The sequence below is a fragment of the Salmo trutta genome, chromosome 11 (genome assembly GCF_901001165.1).
Source record: "Salmo trutta chromosome 11, fSalTru1.1, whole genome shotgun sequence".
Taxonomy (NCBI): domain Eukaryota; kingdom Metazoa; phylum Chordata; class Actinopteri; order Salmoniformes; family Salmonidae; genus Salmo; species Salmo trutta.
The window spans coordinates 6,082,522-6,103,944 of NC_042967.1; the positions used below are offsets into that span (position 1 = coordinate 6,082,522).

General features: G+C 42.5%; 1 protein-coding gene and 1 long non-coding RNA gene across 2 annotated transcripts; one reads left to right on the forward strand and one right to left on the reverse strand.

Annotated features, from left to right (window-relative positions):
• The first annotated feature begins 1,188 nt into the window (after positions 1–1,188).
• Positions 1,189–11,438, forward strand: LOC115202141 (pleiotropic regulator 1). Its single transcript, XM_029766070.1, has 15 exons — positions 1,189–1,330; positions 1,651–1,757; positions 5,193–5,323; positions 5,443–5,496; positions 5,832–5,925; positions 6,198–6,291; positions 6,431–6,532; positions 6,783–6,875; positions 7,407–7,556; positions 7,740–7,841; positions 7,946–8,048; positions 8,330–8,438; positions 8,615–8,754; positions 10,404–10,597; positions 10,833–11,438. The coding sequence occupies exons 1-15, from the start codon at positions 1,322–1,324 to the stop codon at positions 10,890–10,892; spliced, it is 1,542 nt and encodes a 513-aa protein (XP_029621930.1). The 5' UTR covers positions 1,189–1,321; the 3' UTR covers positions 10,893–11,438.
• Positions 10,995–16,764, reverse strand: LOC115202142 (uncharacterized). Its single transcript, XR_003879918.1, has 2 exons — positions 16,467–16,764; positions 10,995–11,608 (listed from the first exon to the last, which is right to left on the reverse strand). It is a non-coding gene; the product is annotated as an uncharacterized LOC115202142 (long non-coding RNA).
• Positions 16,765–21,423: the final 4,659 nt, after the last annotated feature.

Here is a 21,423-nt window from a genome sequence, read left to right on the forward strand (position 1 = left end):
AGGGAGACAGGACAGACAGCTGATCATCCTCGCAGTGGCAGACCACGTGTAACAACACCTGCACAGGATCGGTACATCCGAACATCACACCTGCCGGGACAGGTACAGGATGGCAACAACAACTGCCCGAGTTACACCAGGAACGCACAATCCCTCCATCAGTGCTCAGACTGTCCGCAATAGGCTGAGAGAGGCTGGACTGAGGGCTTCTAGGCCTGTTGTATGGCAGGTCCTCACCAGACATCACCGACAACAACGTCGCCTATGGGCACAAACCCACCGTCGCTGGACCAGACAGGACTGGCAAAAAGTGCTCTTCACTGACGAGTCACGGTTCTGTCTCACCAGGGGGGATGGTCGAATTCGCGTTTATCGTCGAAGGAATGAGCGTTACACCGAGGCCTGTACTCTGGAGCGGGATCGATTTGGAGGTGGAGGGTCCATCATGGTCTGGGGCGGTGTGTCACAGCATCATCGGACTGAGCTTGTTGTCATTGCAGGCAATCTCAAAACGCTGTGCGTTACAGGGAAGACATCTTCCTCCCTCATGTGGTAGCCTTCCTGCAGGCTCATCCTGACATGACCCTCCAGCATGTCAATGCCACCAGCCATACTGCTCGTTCTGTGCATGATTTCCTGCAAGACAGGAATGTCAGTGTTCTGCCATGGCCAGCGAAGAGCCCGGATCTCAATCCCATTGAGCACGTCTGGGACCTGTTGGATCGGAAGGTGAGGGCTAGGGCCATTCCCCCCAGAAATGTGAGGGAACTTGCAGGTGCCTTGCTGGAAGAGTGGGGTAACATCTCACAGCAAGAACTGGCAAATCTGGTGCAGTCCATGAGGAGGAGATGCACTGCAGTACTTAATGCAGCTGGTGGCCACACCAGATACTGACTGTTACTTTTGATTTTGACCCTCCCTTTGTTCAGGGACACATTATTCAATTTCTGTTACTCACATGTCTGTGGAACTTGTTCAGTTTATGTCTCAGTTGTTGAATATTGTTATGTTCATACACATATTTACACATGTTAAGTTAAATAAATTTGCTGAAAATAAACGCAGTGGACAGTGAGAGGACGTTTCTTTTTTTGCTGAGTTTACATGTATCATAAAACTTACTAGATGTGGCCATGGGGTGGCGATAATCGTCAGCCGTAGGGGGAAATATTTGACCCGGAAATGAACACGTGAACTGATTGTTTGCATCCGGTAAATCTGAACAGCATTTCTGCGTTTGTTTGGCAAGCGGTATCTTGCTAATCTGTTTTATCGAAAGTTTTTACAGATAGTCAAGCTATCTGGCTTAATAACATCAGAAATGACTGAGGTATGTGCTCTTTCGTGCATATATTTGTCAGTAAAGCTGAAATGACAACAGGTGTAGCTTACGCGCCACTAGCTAACGTGATAGCGAGCTAGCAACGTTAAGTTATACCTGGCCTATTTGAAGCCTACTTGAAATCATTCAATTTGAAAAACGAATATGAGCTAGATCAGTTGTGTAACGTTATTTGCAGTTACATCCGCGAATGTGATATCGTGGAGTTGATGTACGTTAACGGTACTAGCTACAGTAGGTGACAGTTAGCTAGCAACGAAAATATAGTTTTTGTCGAAAGTAATATTTCCGTGTATTTCATTTTTCAGGATGTGCAGAAGCACTCAGTCCACACGCTCGTGTTCAGGTCCCTCAAGAGGACTCATGATATGTTTGTAGCTGACCATGCCAAACCAGTCTCCTTGGATGAAACAAGGTACTCATGTTTTGTATAACAATATGCTGTCGTTGTGTGAGAAAGAGAAGCCGTGTGTGCGTCCAGTCTGTCTGTGTGTTCAGCATAGACATAATAGTTAACGACCCTACACTTACTTACGGACAGGCTTCCTGTTTAAATTAAGACACCGGGACCCAGCACGGGATAAGGCTCGGAAAATCTACTTCCATCCAGGGATGAGAAATGCTCCGAAGTGTCCCATTATTTGTCACATGCTTCGTAAACAACAGGTGTAGTGAAATGCGTACTTACAGGTCCCTTTCCAAAACTGCAGAGTTAAATATACTATTTAAAAATATATATATATTTGTAACTCGAGGAATTAATGAACTGAATAACAAAGAAAAATAAATAACATGGCTATAAACAGAGTACCAGTACCGAGTCGAATGGTGATTGAGGTAGGTATGTACATATAGGTAGGGACTAGGCAAAATGATAGATAATAGACAGCAGCAGCAGTGAATGGGCTGTGAAACTGGTGTCAGTATGCATGTGTGTGTGGGCGTATGTAGTGTGTATATGTATGTGTGAGTGTGTGGATAGTCCACTGTGAGCATAGGAGAATTAGTGAAAACAAGTGTGTGTGTTGGGGTGTAAGTATGTGAATTACACTCAGTGACATCGAAGATTGAATGACACATTTGTAAGTAAACTGAAGTTTTCAACTTCATGCTAACTAGCAGCAGCCGTTGTGGAATGGCACATCACAATTGAACAACAAAGGAGCTGATTGGCTGACACTGCCCTTCCAAAATGGCTGCGGTAGCTTCTGCTACCCAGCATGAGGACAGAAAAGGCAGTTTTCGGAAAAACTAGCAGTCGTTCAAACTTCTCAGTGTAACAGTTGGGATAATGAGACAATTCAGAGTACAATGCATTTCTCATCCCTGGGTTGAAGTGCGTTTTCTGAGCCATATCTCGCGCTGCGTCCGCATCTAAACCAGAAGCCTGTCAGATCCCAGTGCAGCTGTAAGCAAGCTTAGGGTCGGAATCTATTCTGGTTATGTTCAGGACAGAGGCTCATTCTCTGAAATGACTAAGGTTTAAAGGTAGGGCTGGGCGATATATCTAATTCATTTGAATGTATGTTTTAGTATGATATTCCAAATGCCTGTATCGCAGTCTAGTTTTTTTGTTAGCGTGTATGTCCACTTGTTGTCATGTTATCTTTTGGTCTTGTCTCCTTCGCTCCTGCTGTGACGGTGCACCTCATTTACACGCGCACCAAGCCCCTCGCGCACCAAGCCCCTCGCGCACCAAGCCCCTCGCGCACCAAGCCCCTCGCGCACCAAGCCCCTCGCGCACCAAGCCCCTCGCGCACCAAGCCCCTCCCCCACACGCACCAAGCCCCTCCCCCACACGCACCAAGCTCCTCCCAAAGCGTACGAAGCCCCCCCCACATACCAAGCTCCTGCCACTCAGAACAACAAAGATGAAAGATAACTTCTTCCTCTCTGACAAAAAGCGGATTCAACTCGCTATTTGTATTTGAGGTTTGGTCCAACAGAACTGCTCATATGCACACTGAAACACATTGAGACATTATCTTACTGTTATAGAGGAGAACTTTCTAACTATACCTTTTCTATGTCTCTACTGTTGTGTGAAGAACAGACCCTACTAAAACGGGAGTGTCAATGAACATTGATTCTGGAAAATGACTGCTCAGTTTCTGTCACGCGCAACATTGCAGGACTATGCACCGCTAGCAGCATTTTAGCCAAAGACTGTTACACTAGCTGTCCGGTTTGTTTTATAAATGTGCAAAGAGCTTAAAAAAGGCAATTGTATAATGGCAACTCATTCTGAGAAATAAGGTAGGCCTCTTGATGTCAACATCGGAACAAAGTGGACAGGCTAGCGTGCTGTTCAAACAGTTGATGTACAGAAAGGTGTGTTCATCACAATTAAACTTTTCTACTTTGTTGGCTAGCAAATAGATCCAAGTTGGCTAGACCGTAAATATAAAGATTAGCTGGCTAGTCACTAGCATGTGGGCTTGTGCTTGAGATTGTTTATGAGACCGTTGTTCATTTTCCAAAATGCCTGCTACAAGAGGTTGGTCATTTTTAGTGAATGTACAGTACCAGTCAAAATTTGACGCCTACTCATTCCAGGATTTTTTATTTTTACTATTTTCTACATTGTAGAATCATAGTGAAGACAAACTATGAAATAACACATATGGAATCATGTAGTTACCAAAAAAGTGTTATCCAAATACATTTTATGTTTGAGATTCTTCAAAGTAGCCACCCTTTGCCTTGATTTCAAGAAATGTGAACGTTTTTTTCCAGTGCAGTCGCAAAAACCATTAAGCGTTATGATGAAACTGGCTCTCATGAGGACCGCCACAGGAAAGGAAGACCCAGAGTTACCTCTGCTGCAGAGGATAAGTTCATTCGATTTACCAGCCTTAGAAATTGCAGCCCAAATAAATGTTTCACCGAGTTCAAGTAACAGTCAGATCAGGTGAATAAGGCCTTCAAGGTTGAATTGCTGCAAAGAAACTACTACTGAAGGACACCAATAAGAAGAGCCTTGCTTTGGCCAAGAAACACAAGCAATTGACATTAGACTGGTGGAAATCTGTCCTTTGGTCTGATGAGTCCAAATTTGAGATTTTCGGTTCCAACCGCCGTGTCTTTGTGAGACGCAGTGTAAGTGAACGGATGATCTCCCAATGTGTGGTTCCAAGCATGGAGGAGGTGTGGGGGTGCTTTGCTGGTGACACTGTGATTTATTTAGAATTCATGGAACACTTAACCAGCATGGCTACCACAGAATTCTGCAGCGATACGCCGTCACATCTGGTTTGGGCTTAGTGGGACTATTATTTTGTTTTTCAACAGGACAATGACTCAAAACACTCCTCCAGGCTGGGTAAGGGCTATTTGACCAAAAAGCAGAGTGTTGGAGTGCTGCATCAGATGACCTGGCCTCCACAATCACCCGACCTCAACCCAATTGAGATGGTTTGGGGTGAGTTGGACCGCAGAGTGAAGGAAAAGCAGCCAACAAGTGCTCAGCATATGTGGGAGCATTCTTCATGAAGCTGGTTGAGAGAATGCCTAGAGTGTGCAAAGCTGTCATCAAGGCAAAGGGTGGCTGGCTACTTTGAAGAATCTCAAATATAAAATATATTTTGATTTAACACTTTTTTGATTACTACATGTTTCCATATGTTATTTCATAATTTGAATGTCTCCACTATCATTCTACAATGTAGAAAATAGTAAAAATAAAGAAAAACCCTTGAATGAGTAGGTGTCCAAACTTTTGACTGGTACTGTATATTGTGAATCACCTATACGTTTGAAAAGATCAAGATATCATTTTTTAGGCCACATCGCCCAGCCCTACTTTCAGCCTGATGTGTTCAATTTAGTTAACTAGGGTTTCCCTTCGTAGTCACAAGGTGAAGATGGCAGCAAAGCTAAGGGCAGACTACAGTGCCGTTCTACACATGCCCGTTCTGAAAGAGGGCAAGGACAGACCACTGGGATCCAACATGCATGGCAATCAGAACTATCTCCAACCTGGTAAGAATGCCATCACGTCAATCATTGACATATCATTATTGTTTTCATGGGCAACGAATGAGCACTATTACAAGTCAAAACTTCCAAGTATTTCTCATTACAACTCTCTGATCTTCCAGGTGATGATCCAGAGTACTTGATCACTGGGACTCACGCATACCCCTCAGGACCTGGTAATTACAACAGTCTCACCCAGGGATCCCTTACTCTGGTTCTGGAGAGGTTCTTGGGGTGCAGGCTTTCGTTCCAGCCCTATCCGTAACACACCTGATTCAGCAAATCCTGGCTGAAGATCATGATTTATTTGAATCTGGTGTGTTAAATGATTGGCCGGAACCAAAACCTGGACACCCATTATCTCTCCAGGACCAGACCTGGAGAACCCTCCCTCTGCTATAACCTCAATACCACATGCAATGCTACTGTTGCATGTAAAACCACATTCATTCATATTGTGTCCTCGGGGGTGTTATGTCATTTTTATAATGCTGTGTATTGTCATCCTCAGGGGTGGCTCTGACGGCAGACACTCAGATACATAGGAATCCCAGTGAGGCGGGAGTTCATGCCATGGCTCTTGCTCTGCCACCATCACAAGCCAGGTACTTACTTCAGATGATGCACGGTAGATGTTGAAGTGAAAAGACACTAGAACAAACATAATTCAGTAGTTCACGTCAGACATTCATCTGTTTGACACGATACTTCCGTAATTCTATAGCACTACAACCGCCTGTACAGACCCCCAGATGTTAGAGAAATAAGCAAAGGGTTATTGTATCCAATCAACACGAGACCCCAATCGGGGTTGCCTATTGTATGAGTGTACTTTGAGACCATCCAGCATCCATTTAGTTTTTTGGTGTAATTGCAGGCTGGACGCCAGTCGCACAGCAGCCAGTGTCGGGGACATCCACAGACACGCGGGGGGGGCAGAGAGGTCTCACGCTTCTCACTCACACGCTATGGTGGGTAACGCTCTCCGATACGCATTATTAGTACTACACCTTTTTGCGTCTGCTAACACTTCACATGTATTTCTGTGACAACAGCCTTGTATGATATAATGCCACCACTTCGAATAATCATTTTCTGTCCTCTTTCTAGTCTCTTTTGGAAGGAGGCGGCACCAAAAACTCCTCCCTCGTTGCCAGAAAAGCCCCCACTATGCCCAAGCCCCAGTGGCACGCGCCATGGAAGTTGTTTCGCGTAAGGACATTATTTTGTCACATCAAGAGCTTCTGAATACACTTATACAGTCCACATACTTTATCAATGCACTTGGCACACTTACAAAAGCTTGATGTTTTGTAAGGAACTGTCCCTAGTCCTTCAAACGTACTACCATCATTTTAGAATATCTTTATGTAGGGCCTATGCGTTTCAGATACCTTCGGGGGTATTGACTTGCTCCCTGTTTTGTGTAGTAGCCGATACAGGTTTGCTTTATCCCTTCCAGGTCATCAGTGGTCATCTTGGCTGGGTGAGGTCCATTGCCGTAGAGCCCGGCAACCAGTGGTTTGTGACCGGCGCTGGCGACAGAACCATTAAGGTGAGTACAGAGAGAGACCGAGAGATCTATAGCTTCTAAACGGCTGTTTGAAGCGGGTGTACAAAAGCAAAAGACGCAAAAATGAAACTTAAAACCGGGAAGCATAGAAATGGCGCACATAGAACAGATATACTGCTTCTTCAACTTGCTTTCAATGAGAAATCTATAATGCGCTTTTCTATGTGCATTTGGTCAAGTCGCCCAAAAAGTTACATATTGCAGCTTTAAAGGAAGATTAAGTCCTTTGATTAATCAGTGTGTGTGATTGACAGGAGGGATGAGGGGCTAAGTTTTTACCACTATCATCACTACAGGGACTGAAGAATGTGTAGATCGTCTCTGAAAAGGTGCAACCAGTAGGTGCAACCAGTAAAACAGTAGATATGTGAATAATAAGTGACATCATAAGGGTATTGGGGCACCCATTTGATCTATTCAATGTCTGTCAAATGGTGTCAGTTAGTCATGTATCTCTTAATAGATCAGCTATAAGTGACGTCAAATCCCCATTGTTTCTTCTTCTCCTGACAGATCTGGGACCTGGCCAGTGGGAAGCTAAAGCTTTCCCTTACGGGACACATCAGCACGGTGCGCGGCGTGGCCGTGAGCACCCGGAGTCCCTACCTGTTCTCCTGCGGTGAGGACAAGCAGGTCAAGTGCTGGGATCTGGAGTACAACAAGGTACTGTACTAGTACCCTTTCATTTCTGCTTTACTAGTACCCTGTTGTACCCTGTTGTGTTTGAATGGACTGTAGGTCCATTATTATTTAGTTAAGTATTTAGTCTAGTTATGCCCACTCATTTCTGCTCCACTACACGTTTCAATGCCATATTGTTTTTCCAATTATGATTGCTGTTTTTAGGTGATCAGGCACTACCACGGCCACCTCAGTGCCGTGTACGACTTGGACCTGCACCCAACCATCGACGTGCTGGTCACATGCAGTCGAGATGCCACGGCCAGGGTAGGTGTTGCTAATCACTAATTGTCTTGACTTTCAAAAACGTTATTTTAGTGGAATATTTTGGAATGTATTGGGACTTCAATATACAATCTGCGCGTCTATAGGTGTGGGATATCAGGAGCAAAGCCAACGTGCACACCCTGTCCGGACACACCAACACAGTGGCCACAGTCAGATGCCAGGCCGCCGAACCTCAGATCATCACAGGTACGGATACGTTACAACTGCTTTGCCTAGCTGTGTTCATATATTGGCTAGTTGACTCACTGCAAAGTACCATCAATGGCTTATTATATTGTTTTGTTCTATTATGAGCTGGCGCGAGGAGAAATCAGAATTTTGACCTTTTCTCCTGGGTCATGTTCTGTAGGAAGAAAATAGGAGATACCGCTTGAACTTGTCCGATAAGACCACAGCGTTTTGTTTGTTTCAAGATGTTTTGCTACGGCGTGACCTTCTGAACACGACCCTGCTCTTTTCTGTTCCAGGGAGCCACGACTCCACCATCAGGCTATGGGATCTGATAGCTGGGAAAACCAGAGCCACTCTCACCAACCACAAGAAGTCTGTCAGAGCACTGGCCTTACATCCCAGACAGTATGTCAATTCCTCATACGTAGCTAATAATGATGCATATGTCACACCCAAGTTGGTCAACTTCTATTACCTAGTTGTAGTAAATGATAGGATTGATAGCTGATAGGGTCGCTCACTTCACTTTATTTGTGCGTTTGTATTTTGACACTGAACCATTGGTTGGCTGCACATTACAGGTATACCTTAGCCTCTGGCTCTGCCGACAACATCAAGCAGTGGACGTTCCCCGACGGCAACTTCATCCAGAACCTCTCTGGACACAACGCCATCATCAACGCAATGGCAGTCAACTCGGACGGCGTGCTGGTATCGGGAGGTATGAAAACGTCCTTCGCTTTCTCCAACTGGCCTTGTATATATGTTCCTGTTGAAATGGACAGTTTTGAGCCTCTGTCATGATGATTGGGTCAGATTCTTTCTAGTCATAGTACATTGAAGGGCGTTGTTGCTTTGAAAGCGCATTACTAAAGATGGGCAACAAACAAAAGGGAAGTGATAACGGAAGAGGCTGGAAGCGAAGATATTGGAATGGCTAAGTAACAGGAAATCCTATAGGCAGCCGTGTCTAGGTCCTAGCCCTATATCTATACCAATGTCTTGATCTACAGTACCAGTCAAAAGTTTGGACACACCTACTCATTCCAGGGTTTTTCTTTATTTTTACTTTTTTCTACATTGTAGAATAATAGTGAAGACATAAACTATGAAATAACACACATGGAATCATGTATTAACCAAAAATGTGTTAAACAAATCAAATATACATTTTAGATTCTTCAAAGTAGCCACCCTTGAGGATAGCTTTGCACACTCCTGGCATTCTGTCAACCAGCTTCACCTGGAATGCTTTTCCAACATTCTTGAAGGAGTTCCCACACATACTAAGTGCTTGTTGGTTGCTTTTTCTTCACTCTGCGGTCCAACTCAACCCAATTGAGATGGTTTGGGATGAAGTCGGGTGGTTGTGGAGGCCAGGTCATCTGATGCAGCACTCCATCACTCTCCTTGGTCAAATAGCCCTTACACAGCCTGGAGGTGTATTGGGTTATTGTGCTGTTGAAAAACAAATGATAGTCCCACTAAGTGCAAACCAGATGGGATGGCGTATTGCTGCAGAATGCTGTGGTAGCCATGCTGGTTAAGTGTGCGTTGAATTCTAAATAAATCACAGACAGTGTCACCAGCAAAGCACCATCACACCACCTCTTCCATGCTTCATGGTGGGAACCACACGTGGAGATCATCCGTTCACTTACTCTGCGTCTCATAAAGACACGGCGGTTGGAACCAAAAATCTCAAATTTGGACTCCAGACCAAAGGACAAATTTGCACTGGTCCAATGTCCATTATTCTTGTTTCTTGACGCAAGCAAATTTCTTCTTGGTGTCCTTTAGTAGTGGTTTCTTTGCAGCAATTCGACCATGAAGGCCTGATTCATGCAGTCTCCTCTGAACAGTTGATGTTGCGATGTCTGTTACTTGAACTCTGTGAAGAATTAATTTGGGCTGCAATCTGAGGTGCAGTTAATTGCTGATTTCTGAGGCTGGTAACTCTAATGAACTTAACCTCTGCAGCAGAGGTAACTCTGGGTCTTCCTTTCCTGTGGCGGGGTCCTCATGAGAGCCAATTTCAATGTAGTGCTTGATGGTTTTTGCGACTGCACTTGAAGAAACTTTCAAAGTTCTTGAAGTTTTCCCTGTTGACTGACCTTCATGTCTTGAAGTAATGCTGGATGTTTCTCTTTGCTTATTTGAGCTGTTCTTGCCATAATATGGACTTGGTCTTTTACAAAATATGGCTGTTTTCTGTATACCACCTCTACCATGTCACAACACAACTGATTGGCTCAAACCCATTAAGAAGGAAATAAATTCCCCAAATTAACTCTTAACAAGGCACACCTGTTAATTGAAATGCATTCCAGGATACAGCTAAACCTTACAGCTTTTTATTGTCTCTGTTAGCTGACAACGGCACCATTCACCTGTGGGACTGGCGGACGGGCTACAACTTCCAGCGTATCCACGCCGCCGTGCAGCCCGGCTCGCTGGACAGCGAATCGGGGATCTTCGCCTGCATGTTCGACCACTCAGAGAGCAGGCTGATCACGGCCGAGGCTGACAAGACCATCAAGGTGTACAAAGAGGACGACACTGCGGTAAGAGATACTTTCATGTGCGGTATATCTACATGAGTTTTTGTTTTGAGATGTAATTCAATAGTGGATTTTTTTTTTTTTTTTTTACTATCTCATCCAAAGTGGATGTTTATTCAATCAGGGAAAATGACAGTCACTAAAACATTGCTAAGCTAATGAAACTGAAGTATTCCTTTGAATACTTCGTAAGTTCTTGTTTCTGACTAGGGTGGGATTTTATTTTTATTTCTTTCAGACCGAGGAAAGCCACCCAATCAACTGGAAACCGGAGATCCTCAAGAGGAAGAGATTCTAGTTTTGGCCAAAAAAGTTATTACATTCATTCATTTCTGTTGTCAATATTCCCATCAATAGAAGCCCATAATTTTTGTAACAAGAATATTCACACAAAACATACTTTGAACAAGTTGGCTTTTATTTCCACTTGAATATTTTTTGTGTTCAATGTACTCATTATTCTAAGTACCATTTTCAGTCTTCAGTGTACGATGTTAGTCCAACAAAGCAGCCATTATGGACAGCCTTTAACCTTCCAGAATGTTTGTTCTTGATGATGACCTCTCTCCTAGCTCTGGTCATTCTCGTCCACCATGAGAAGCCACTCCTCAGCTCCGTAAGGGCTCTCCTTAGTGTGCACACAGTCCCCACTGGGATCAAATCCGATTCATGTGTAGAAAATTCAAGATTTTCTCAACTGCAGTTTGAAAAGGTCAGGTTTTATTTTTTTGTATTGATCCAACAGAATCACTGACTGCACAACAAATTACGTTTCTCTTGTATGTACAATCTGGTGTATGAAATAAATCACTGTATGATCAACAGAACCATTAAAAAAACAAAACATGTTGCTTCTCATTTTGAAGTTCAGCGACGCGTAACCATTGGTGACAACATTCCGGTAGTCTTTGCAACTGTTTCCCTTGATCTCCTCCCACTATCCGTTGTCTCCTGGGTAGTCCTGGAGCTCCACCGTATTCCTGGTTTCACTGATAATGTGAGACGTCTGCTCACCTGTTAGACAAAGTGAAGGTACACTGTAACGTAAAACTAATTCATACGGCAATTTGGGGTATTATCAACTGTAAACTGCTCAAACGTTTCACTGCAGTATACTGTAAATTGTGGGGGAAAGTTTTGGGTGGGGAAATATTTGCTGTATTTTGAATGGTACTGTAATTCCACCCCACAGAATACCGTACTGTATTTTTGGGAGTGCCAACATTTTTATTTTTGTTTCTGGCTTATTAACATATTTTCAGGCGTGCCTTGTAACAGGCTATAGTGCACCCGTGAGTGAGAGCGCTGTACCAATTTAACTCCTATGTGGTTATAGTGCCCCATCAATTTAAAATGTATAGGGGACAGGTTGGAGTGGGGCAAGTCTTAAACGGTTGAGCATTTTGCCATGTCCTTTTGGTCTGTTTTCCCCTGCCAGTTTGGAAGTTTCCAGAAGTGCAAGTGTTATAAGACACCAAAAATTAATTATATGCTGTAATGTGTAAAAACTTTACCTAGCAGCCAACCTGCCTGCACCAATCCCTTGTATTTACTGTGAAATATTTTTTCCATTCATTACGATTACGTAGGATTCACTTTTTACAGTATAATGATCAATGTTACGTATTGTACTGTCATTACACAGTACTTGCTTTGAGACTATTACAGTAGATGTACTGTAATATGAAATACAGAATGACTTGCCACAGCTGCCTGTAAGTTACTGTCAAATTCTCAGCAACCCCTTTACAGTGTAAGTTAACTAGTCAATGTGCATTAAAGGGGCAATCTGCGGTTTCTACATCAATTGTTACACATACCCATTCATTCTTGAAGAATATAACTTATAAATGCCTTGTGAGTTTAGTTCAACTGTCATACCTGATCAGAACCTAAAATACAGTTGAAGTCAGAAGTTTACATACACCTTAGCCAAATACATTTAAACTCAGTTTTTCACAATTCCTGACATTTAACCCTAGTAAAAATTCCCTGTCTTAGGTCAGTTAGGATCACTTTATTTTAGGAATGTGAAATGTCAGAATAACAGTAGAGTGATTTATTTCAGCTTTTACTTCTTTCATCACATTCCCAGTGGGTCAGAATTTTACATACACTCAATTTGTATTTGGTAGCATTACCTTTAAATTGTTTAACTTGGGTCAAATGTTTCAGGTAGCCTTCCACAAGCTTCCCACAATAAGTTGGGTGAGTTTTGGCCTATTCCTCCTGACAGAGCTGGTGTAACTGAGTCAGGTTTGTAGGCCTCTTTGCTCGCACACGCTTTTTCAGTTCTGCCAACAAAGGTTTGAGCTCAGGGCTTTGTGATGGCCACTCCAATACGTTGACTTTGTTGTCCTTAAGCCATTTTTACACAATTTTGGAAGTATGCTTGGGGTCATTGTCCATTTGGAAGACCCATTTGCGACCAAGCTTTAACTTCCTGACTGATGTCTTGAGATGTTACTTCAATATATCCACATCATTTTCCTCCCTCGTGATGCCATCTAACATGATGCTGCCACCCCGTGCTTCACAGTTGGGATGGTGTTCTTTGGCTTGCAAGCCTCCCCCTTTTTCCTCCAAAGATAACGATGGTCATTATGGCCAAACAGTTCTATTTTTGTTTTATCAGACCAGAGGACATTAATCCAAAAAGTACGATCTTTGTCCCCATGTGCAGTTGCAAACCGTAGTCTGGCTTTTTTACGGCGGTTTTGGAGCAGTGGCTTCTTCCTTGCTGAGCGGCCTTTCAGGTTATGTCGATATAGGACTCGTTTACTGTGGATAAAGATATTTTATACCTGTTTCCTCCAGCATCTTCACAAGGTCCTTTGCTGTTGTTCTGGGATTAATTTACACTTTTCACACCAAAGTACGTTCATCTCTAGGAGACAGAACGCGTCTCCTTCCTGAGCGATAAGATGGCTGCGTGGTCCTATGGTGTTTATACTTGCATACTATTGTTTGTACAGATGAACGTGGTACCTTCAGGCTTTTGGAAATTGCTCCCAAGGATGAACCAGACTTGTGGAGGTCAACAATTTTTTTGCTGATTTCCTTTGATTTTCCTTTGATTTTCCCATGATGTCAAGCAAAGAGGCACTTGAAGGTTTGAAGGTAGGCCTTGAAATACATCCACAGGTACACTTCCAATTGACTCAAATTATGTCAATTAGCCTATCAGAAGCTTCTAAAGCCATGACACCATATTCTGGAATTTTCCAAGCTGTTTAAAGGCACAGTCAACTTAGTGCATGTAAACTTCTGACCCACTGGAATTGTGATACAGAACAAGAGCAAAGGACCTTGTGAAGATGTTGGAGGAAACAGGTATAAAAGTATCTATACACAGTTAAACGAGTCCTATATCGACATAACCTGAAAGGCTGCTCAGCAAGGAAGAAGCCACTGCTCCAAAACCGCCATAAGAAAGCCAGACTACAGTTTGCAACTGCACATGGGGACAAAGATCGTACTTTTTGGAGAAATGTCCTCTGGTCTGATGAAACAAAACTAAAACTGTTTGGCCATAATGACCATCGTCATATTTCGAGGAAAAAGTGAAATAATCTGTCTAAACAATTTTTGGAAAAATTACTTGTGTCATGCACAAAGTAGATGTCCTAACCGACGTTAACAACACATTTGTTGAGTGGTTGGAAAACGAGATTTAATGACTCCAACCTAAGTGTATGTAAACTTCCGATTTCAACTGTATAGACTAGGCGGTGTCAGAGGAAGGCCCAAAAATTGTCTAAGACTCCAGTCATCCAAGTCATAGACTGTTCTCTCTGCTGCCGCATGGCAAGTGGTACTGGAGCACCAAGTCTAGGATCAAAAGGCTCCTTAACAGCTTCTACCCCCAAGCCATCAGACTGCTGAACAATTAATCAAATGGCCACCCGGACTATTTACATTGACACGACCCCCCCTATCTTTTTACATTGCTGCTACTTGCTGTTTATTATCTATGCATAGTCACTTTACCCCATCTAAATGTACAAAATAACTCGACTAACGTGTACCCCCGCACATTGACTCAGTACCCCCTTTATATAGCCTCGTTATTGTTATTTTTACTGTTTTTACTTTTGTTTATTTAGTAAATATTTTCTGAACCCTTTCTTGAACTGCATTGTTGGTTATTAAGGGCTGGTAAGTAAGCATTTCACTGTGAGGTCTACAGTCGTGGCCAAAAGTTTTGAGAATGACACAAATATACATTTTCACAAAGTCTGCTTTTTCAGTTTGTATGATGGCAATTTGCATATACTCCAGAATGCTATGAAGAGTGATCAGATGAATTGCAAGTAATTGCAAAATCCCTCTTTGCCATGCAAATGAACTGAATCCCAAAAAAACATTTCCACTGCATTTCAGCCCTGTCACAAAAGGACCAGCTGATATCATGTCAGTGATTCTCTCATTAACACAGGTGTAAGTGTTGACGAGGACAAGGCTGGATCACTCTGTCAGGCTGATTGAGTTCAAATAACAGACTGGAAGCTTCAAAAGGAGGGTAGTGCTTGGAATCATTGTTCTTCCTCTGTCAACCATGTTTACCTGCAAGGAAACACGTGCCGTCATCTTTGCTTTGCACAAAAAGGGCTTCACAGGCAAGGATATTGCTGCCAGTAAGATTGCACCTAAGTCAACCATTTATCGGATCATCAAAAACTTCAAGGAGAGCGGTTCAATTGTTGTGAAGATGGCTTCAGGATGCCCAAGAAAGTCCAGCAAGCGCCAGGACTGTCTCCTAAAGTTGATTCAGCTGCGGGATCGGGGCACCACCAGTACAGAGCTTGCTCAGGAATGGCAGCAGGCAGGTGTGAATGCATCTGCATGCACAGTGATGCAAAGACTTTTGGAGGATGGCCTGGTGTCAAGAAGGGCAGCAAAGAAGCCACTTCTCTCCAGGAAAAACATCAGGGACAGACTGATATTCTGCAAAAGGTACAGGGATTGGACTGCTGAGGACTGGGGTAAAGTCGTTTTCTCTGATGAATCCCCTTTCTGATTGTTTGGGGCATCCGGAAAACAAGCTTGTCCGGAGAAGATAAGGTGAGCGCTATCATCAGTCCTGTGTCATGCCAACAGTAAAGCATCCTGAGACCATTCATGTGTGGGGTTGCTTCTCAGCCAAGGGAGTGGGCTCGCTCACAATTTTGCTTAAGAACACAGCCATGAATAAAGAATGGTACCAACACATCCTCAAAGAGCAACTTCTCCCAACCATCCTGGAACAATTTGGTGACGAACAATGCCTTTTCCAGCATGATGGAGCACCTTGCCATAAGGCAAAAGTGATAACTAAGTGGCTCGGGGAACAAAACGTTGATATTTTGGGTCCATGGCCAGGAAACTCCTCAGACCTTAATCCTATTGAGAAAGTGTGGTCAAACCTCAAGAGGCGGGTGGAAAAACAAAAACCCACAAATTCTGACAAACTCCAAGCATTGATTGTGCAAGAATGGGCTGCCATCAGTCAGGATGTGGCCCAGAAGTTAATTGACAGCATGCCAGGGCGGATTGCAGAGGTCTTGAAAAAGAAGGGTCAACACTGCAAATATTGACTCTTTGCATCAACTTCATGTAATTGTCAATAAAAGCCCTTGACAGTTATGAAATGCTTGTAATTATACTTCAGTATTCCATAGTAACATCTGACAAAAATATCTAAAGACACTGAAGCAGCAAACTTTGTGGAAATTAATATCTGTGTCATTCTCAAAACTTTTGGCCACGACTGTACATATTAATATACTGAGTTCACAAAACATTAGGAACAAAACACTCCTCCCCTTCATCCACATTGCTTGAAGTAGATTTAATAACTGATATCAACAAGGGATCATAGATTTTCACCTACCCATATTGTTGACCTTCTTTGACAGAAGGAAAACTATCCCTCAAAGGGGAGCTGAACCAAAAACACGACTTCTCTGGTTGAAAGCGGCCTGTGGCATTTATTATTCCAAAATTAACTAGGGTACATAAGATAATTTGTCATATAGTCAGTATCTTTCAAAACAGATTTGCGAGATTCTGTGAAATGTACGACGTTCCTTGGATATTTGACGGTTGAGTATGATTTCAATCATGCCCAGTCATGCCCACTTGGCCTCTAACACGGGATGGTAACGCCTATGGAGAATTGCAATACGGGAAGGTTGAATGGAAAAAAAGGTGTGCTGAGTGTGCTCTATCTAATCGTAGCAGCAGAGTCAACCTACAGCCTGCTTATCTCTTTACAGACAGCAGAGAACTAACCATTAGCATGGCGTGCCCCAGACCTGTTTACATGCATATCAGACATCGTCGCAATGGGACTCCCAAGTGGCGCAGCTGTCTGAGGCACTACATCTCAGTGCTAGAGGTGTCACTACACACACCCTGGTTCGAATCCAGGCTGTATCAGAACCAGCCGTGATTGGGAGTCCCATAGGGCGGCACACAATTGGCCAGCGTTAGCTGTGTTTGGCCGGTGTAGGCCGTCATTGTAAATAAGAATTTGTTCTTAACTGACCTGCCTAGTTAAATAAAGGTTAATACATTTTTTTTTGAAAGAACGAGACTTGTTCATAATAAATGGCTTAGGGTTTACCACCTCAAACATCCTCACATTTGTGAGATAATGTTAGCATCACAACCACAGTTTATCAAAGCTACTTTAGAAAGGAGGCAATGTATGATTCGATTTGTGATTCTTGAACATTCATGTTCACGCGGTTGCTAAGCCAATAGTCACTTCATTCAACTCAAATGAAATTAAAAAGTAGTCCAAGTTATGTTGCTTTAATTCATCAAATGAAATTGTGTTTGTCACATACACGTGTTTAGCAGATGTTATTGCGGGTGTAGCGAAATGCTTGTGTTTCTAGCTCCAACAGTGCAGTAATATCTAATCATTTGACAACAACACACACAATACACACATCTAAAGGAATGGAATTAAGAATACATAAATATTTGGGCGAGCAATGTCAGAGCGGCATAGACTAAGATACAGTAGAATAGGATGGAAAACAGTGTGCGTATATATATATGAGATGAGTAATGCAAAATATGTAAACATTATTAAAGTGACTAGTGTTCCATTACTAAAGTGGCCAATGATTTCAAGTCTATGTATATAGGGCAGCAGCTTCTAAGGTGCTAGTGATGGCTATTTAACAGTCTGATGGCCTTGAGATAGAAGCTGTTTTTCAGTCTCTCGGGTCCCAGCTATGACGCACCCGTACTGACCTTGCCTTCTGGATGATAGCGGGGTGAACAGGCAGTGGCTCGGGTGGTTGTTGTCCTTGATGATCTTTTTGGCCTTTCTGTGACATCGGGTGCTGTAGGTGTCCTGGAGGGCAGGTAGTTTGCCCCCGGTGATGCGTTGAACAGACTGCACCACCCTCTGGAAAGCCCTGCGGTTGCGGGAGGTGCAGTTGCCGTACCAGGTGGTGATACAGCCCAACAGGATGCTCTCAGCCTTTGCACGAATGCTGCCATCTATCCACGGTTTCTGGTTAGGGTAGGTTTTAATAGTCACAGTGGGTATAACATCTCTTATACACTTCCTGATAAACTCAGTCACTGTATAAGTGTGTTAGTCGATGTTATTCTCGGAGTCTACCCAGAACATATCCGAGTCCGCGTGATCAAAACAATCTTGAAGCGTGGATTCCGATTGGTCAGACCAGCTTTGAATAGTCATTAGCACGTGTACTTCCTGTTTGAGTTTCTGCCTATAGGAAGGGAGGAGCAAAATAGAGTCGTGATCAGATTTGCCGAAGGGAGGGCGGGGGATGGCCTTGTTGGCATCCTGGAAGTTGGAGTAGCAGTGGTCGAGTGTTTTAGCAGCGTGAGTCCTACAGTTAATGTGTTGATAGAACTTCAAATTTGGTTTGTTAAAATCCCCAGCTACAATAAATGCAGCCTCAGGATATGTGGTTTCCAGTTTGCATAAAGTCCAGTGAAGTTCTTTGAGGGCCATCGTGGTATCGGCTTGAGGATGAATATACACCGCTGTGACTATAAACGTAGAGAATTCTCTTGAGAGATAATACGGTCGGCATTTGATTGTGAGGTATTTTAGGTCGGGTGAAAAACAGGACCTGGGTACCTGTATGTTATCACAATCACACCATGAGTAGTTAATCATGAAACATATATTTAGGTCTAATGCTGACCTTTGACAGAAAGTTATACTATTTTTCTCTCTTAACCTCTTATTCTCTCTCAAAGAGAAGCTAATGATATGGCACTTCCTTTGAGAAGGAAGTGCATGTACTGTAGGTGAATGTGATAAAGGACGTACTTTTCCTTTGAGCTGGTTGTGGATTTAGGTGAGGATGGCCACGGTACCTAGATGGAAGTCGACCAGTCGTAGCATAGAGAACAGAATGGGGGTCATGGTCAGCTGGGATTTATTCCTGATATCCACCACAGGGTAGAGGAAAATGTAGTTAGGAAATAGTCAAACTGATACAAGACAGACCTGGATTCAAATAGTATTTGTTTTCTGTCAGATACTTTGAGCATTTGATTGAGCCTGTATATAGAGTACCAGACATAGATATTTAATAATTCCATTTATATGGTGCCAGATTGGTGGGGTTGTACTTTTGGGACTATTCTATTGGTTATAATGCCCCACGTAATCAATCAAGTGCAGCTAACTTATTTGACAGAAGAAAAAATACACTTTGAACCCTGGTCTGATACAGGGTAATTTCCATTTCACCACATCCCAATCACAAGCATTTAATTTAATTAAATGTATTGTTTTACTGTTGGGTATAACATTATTGTTTTTATATTTGGGTATATTGTTTTATTGTTTCTCTGTCTTATTGGATATCTTAGTGACATGCAGACACAAACAAATGTCCAAGATTGTCAGAGCTGTGGGGCAAGAGAATCAGTTCAAAGACAAGAGGACATTGATTGTTTCCTTGTATTAATCTGCATAAAAATGTTATAACAGTTCTGTGTCATAACACAAACTCATGAAGGGAATAGAGATACAGTCATAGGGAATCCCTTTTTCTATGGATAGAGTGCTACAAACTTAGTAAGCAGTAATGACTCAATGTTGCCACAATTTGGGGATTGTCAGTTAAGATCATGCATTGCCTCTGACATAAGACAACTTCAGTACTTGTAGGACCTGCATTTCATACATTAGAGTAATAGAAAACCTTCTTATTAAAGTAAATAGCTATTTCATATTTGATCCACCGTAGTAACACGATCCTGTTATTAACAGGCGAGGGAGAACACCTTGCACAAATTTAGAAAAAAACAATCACAAACTTTCCAAACATGTCCGTGCTAGTCAGTTGTATTTGTCAAGGAGGAATACACCAGAAGTAGCAACCATGATCATCAATCCCACAATGCAAAAAGACATTGATATGCAAACAGTAGTATTGATAAAAAAATAACAGTAATGACATTGAACACATTTGAATAATCTCTCACGATAACTTCACCCACAAGAGGCTAAACAAAACCAAAACTCTACAACCTGTAGAATAGCACCAAACTACAATAACATTAGGCCAAAGTTGAGGACGCAACAGATCACCTGACAAGACTAAATCCAAACATTACACTGCTGATTTTATGTGCATTTTACATGTACTGTATTTTTATCAGCATCATCATTGTGGGTATATGACTCTAGGTTATGGAGGTAAATCAATGTATTCTCTGTTGGAAAAGTTTTGTTAACTCTCACCACCGTCTCCATCTGCCTCGGGACGATCCCTTCTCGACATTTTCTTACTGTTCTCTACAAACTCCAACAGAGAGAGGTAGAGGGAGAAAGAAGAAAGAGCGTAAATGTGTGTGTTGGGTGTTGAGACAATAGGGGGCAAGTATCGCGAGTGTGGTGTGAAATGTGCATAAACGCCATTCACAATATAGAAATGGATTAAAGTGGTACTCCGTAAAACCATTCAGGTACGTTAGACACTTCTTCAGGCACCACAAGCAGCAGATGCAGGCTTTCAGCATACAGCGAGCACAGGCATTTTCTTACATTCCCATTGTCTGGCATGACTTGATGAACTGGTAGTTTGTATGAGCGAAACTGAGTATGTTTCTAGGCATAATCTGGGATATTTCGTGCTGCTTATGTACCCCTTTCCTGCAGTCAAATGACCTAGTGGCCTCATGGGTGGAATGTTATGAATATGTTTCATATTTTCATTAATAAAAAAAAATTAAAAAAATTAAACAGTCGAAAATCCGGTGTTGCTATGTCAAACAGTTTTGTTATATTTCAGTCTTCTGTGATGTATATAAAGTGTAATATCGCAATGGAAACTCAAAACTGAATACATTTCAACTCTATATCTGACATGGTACAGGTGTCTTCTTTTTTAAGCCCATAACCATGTGTGTGAGGTGTATACTTTTGTTTCAAGGTAGATTTGTTTAAGACTAACAAGAAATACACTGTGTGACCCTGACTTAATTAGGGTCACACAGTGACTTGAGTACCTGTATGTTATCACAATCACACCATGAGTAGTTAATCATGAAACATATATTTATGTCTAATGCTGACCTTTGACAGAAAGTTATACTATTTTTCTCTCTTAACCTCTTATTCTCTCTCAAAGAGAAGCTAATGATATGGCACATCCTTAGAGATACAAAATCTAACTAGACTGACAGTATTTGTTCATCCCCTGTGAATTCTATTGTAGTCGATGTCTTTCGAAAACCTTCAATACATCTGCGGTAACTCCTGAATTAACATTTCGGATTCACACTGTTGTATCAAGAATGTATCATGAATGAAGAGAGAGATCAGACATGTGAAGGGT

Bases quoted from the DNA above. Each gene is read 5' to 3' on its own strand.
- LOC115202141 (XM_029766070.1), top strand. The intron at 5,497-5,831 runs GTAATTACAACA...TGTCATCCTCAG, and splicing joins CGCATACCCCTCAGGACCTG to GGGTGGCTCTGACGGCAGAC. The intron at 8,755-10,403 runs GTATGAAAACGT...TGTCTCTGTTAG, and splicing joins CGGCGTGCTGGTATCGGGAG to CTGACAACGGCACCATTCAC.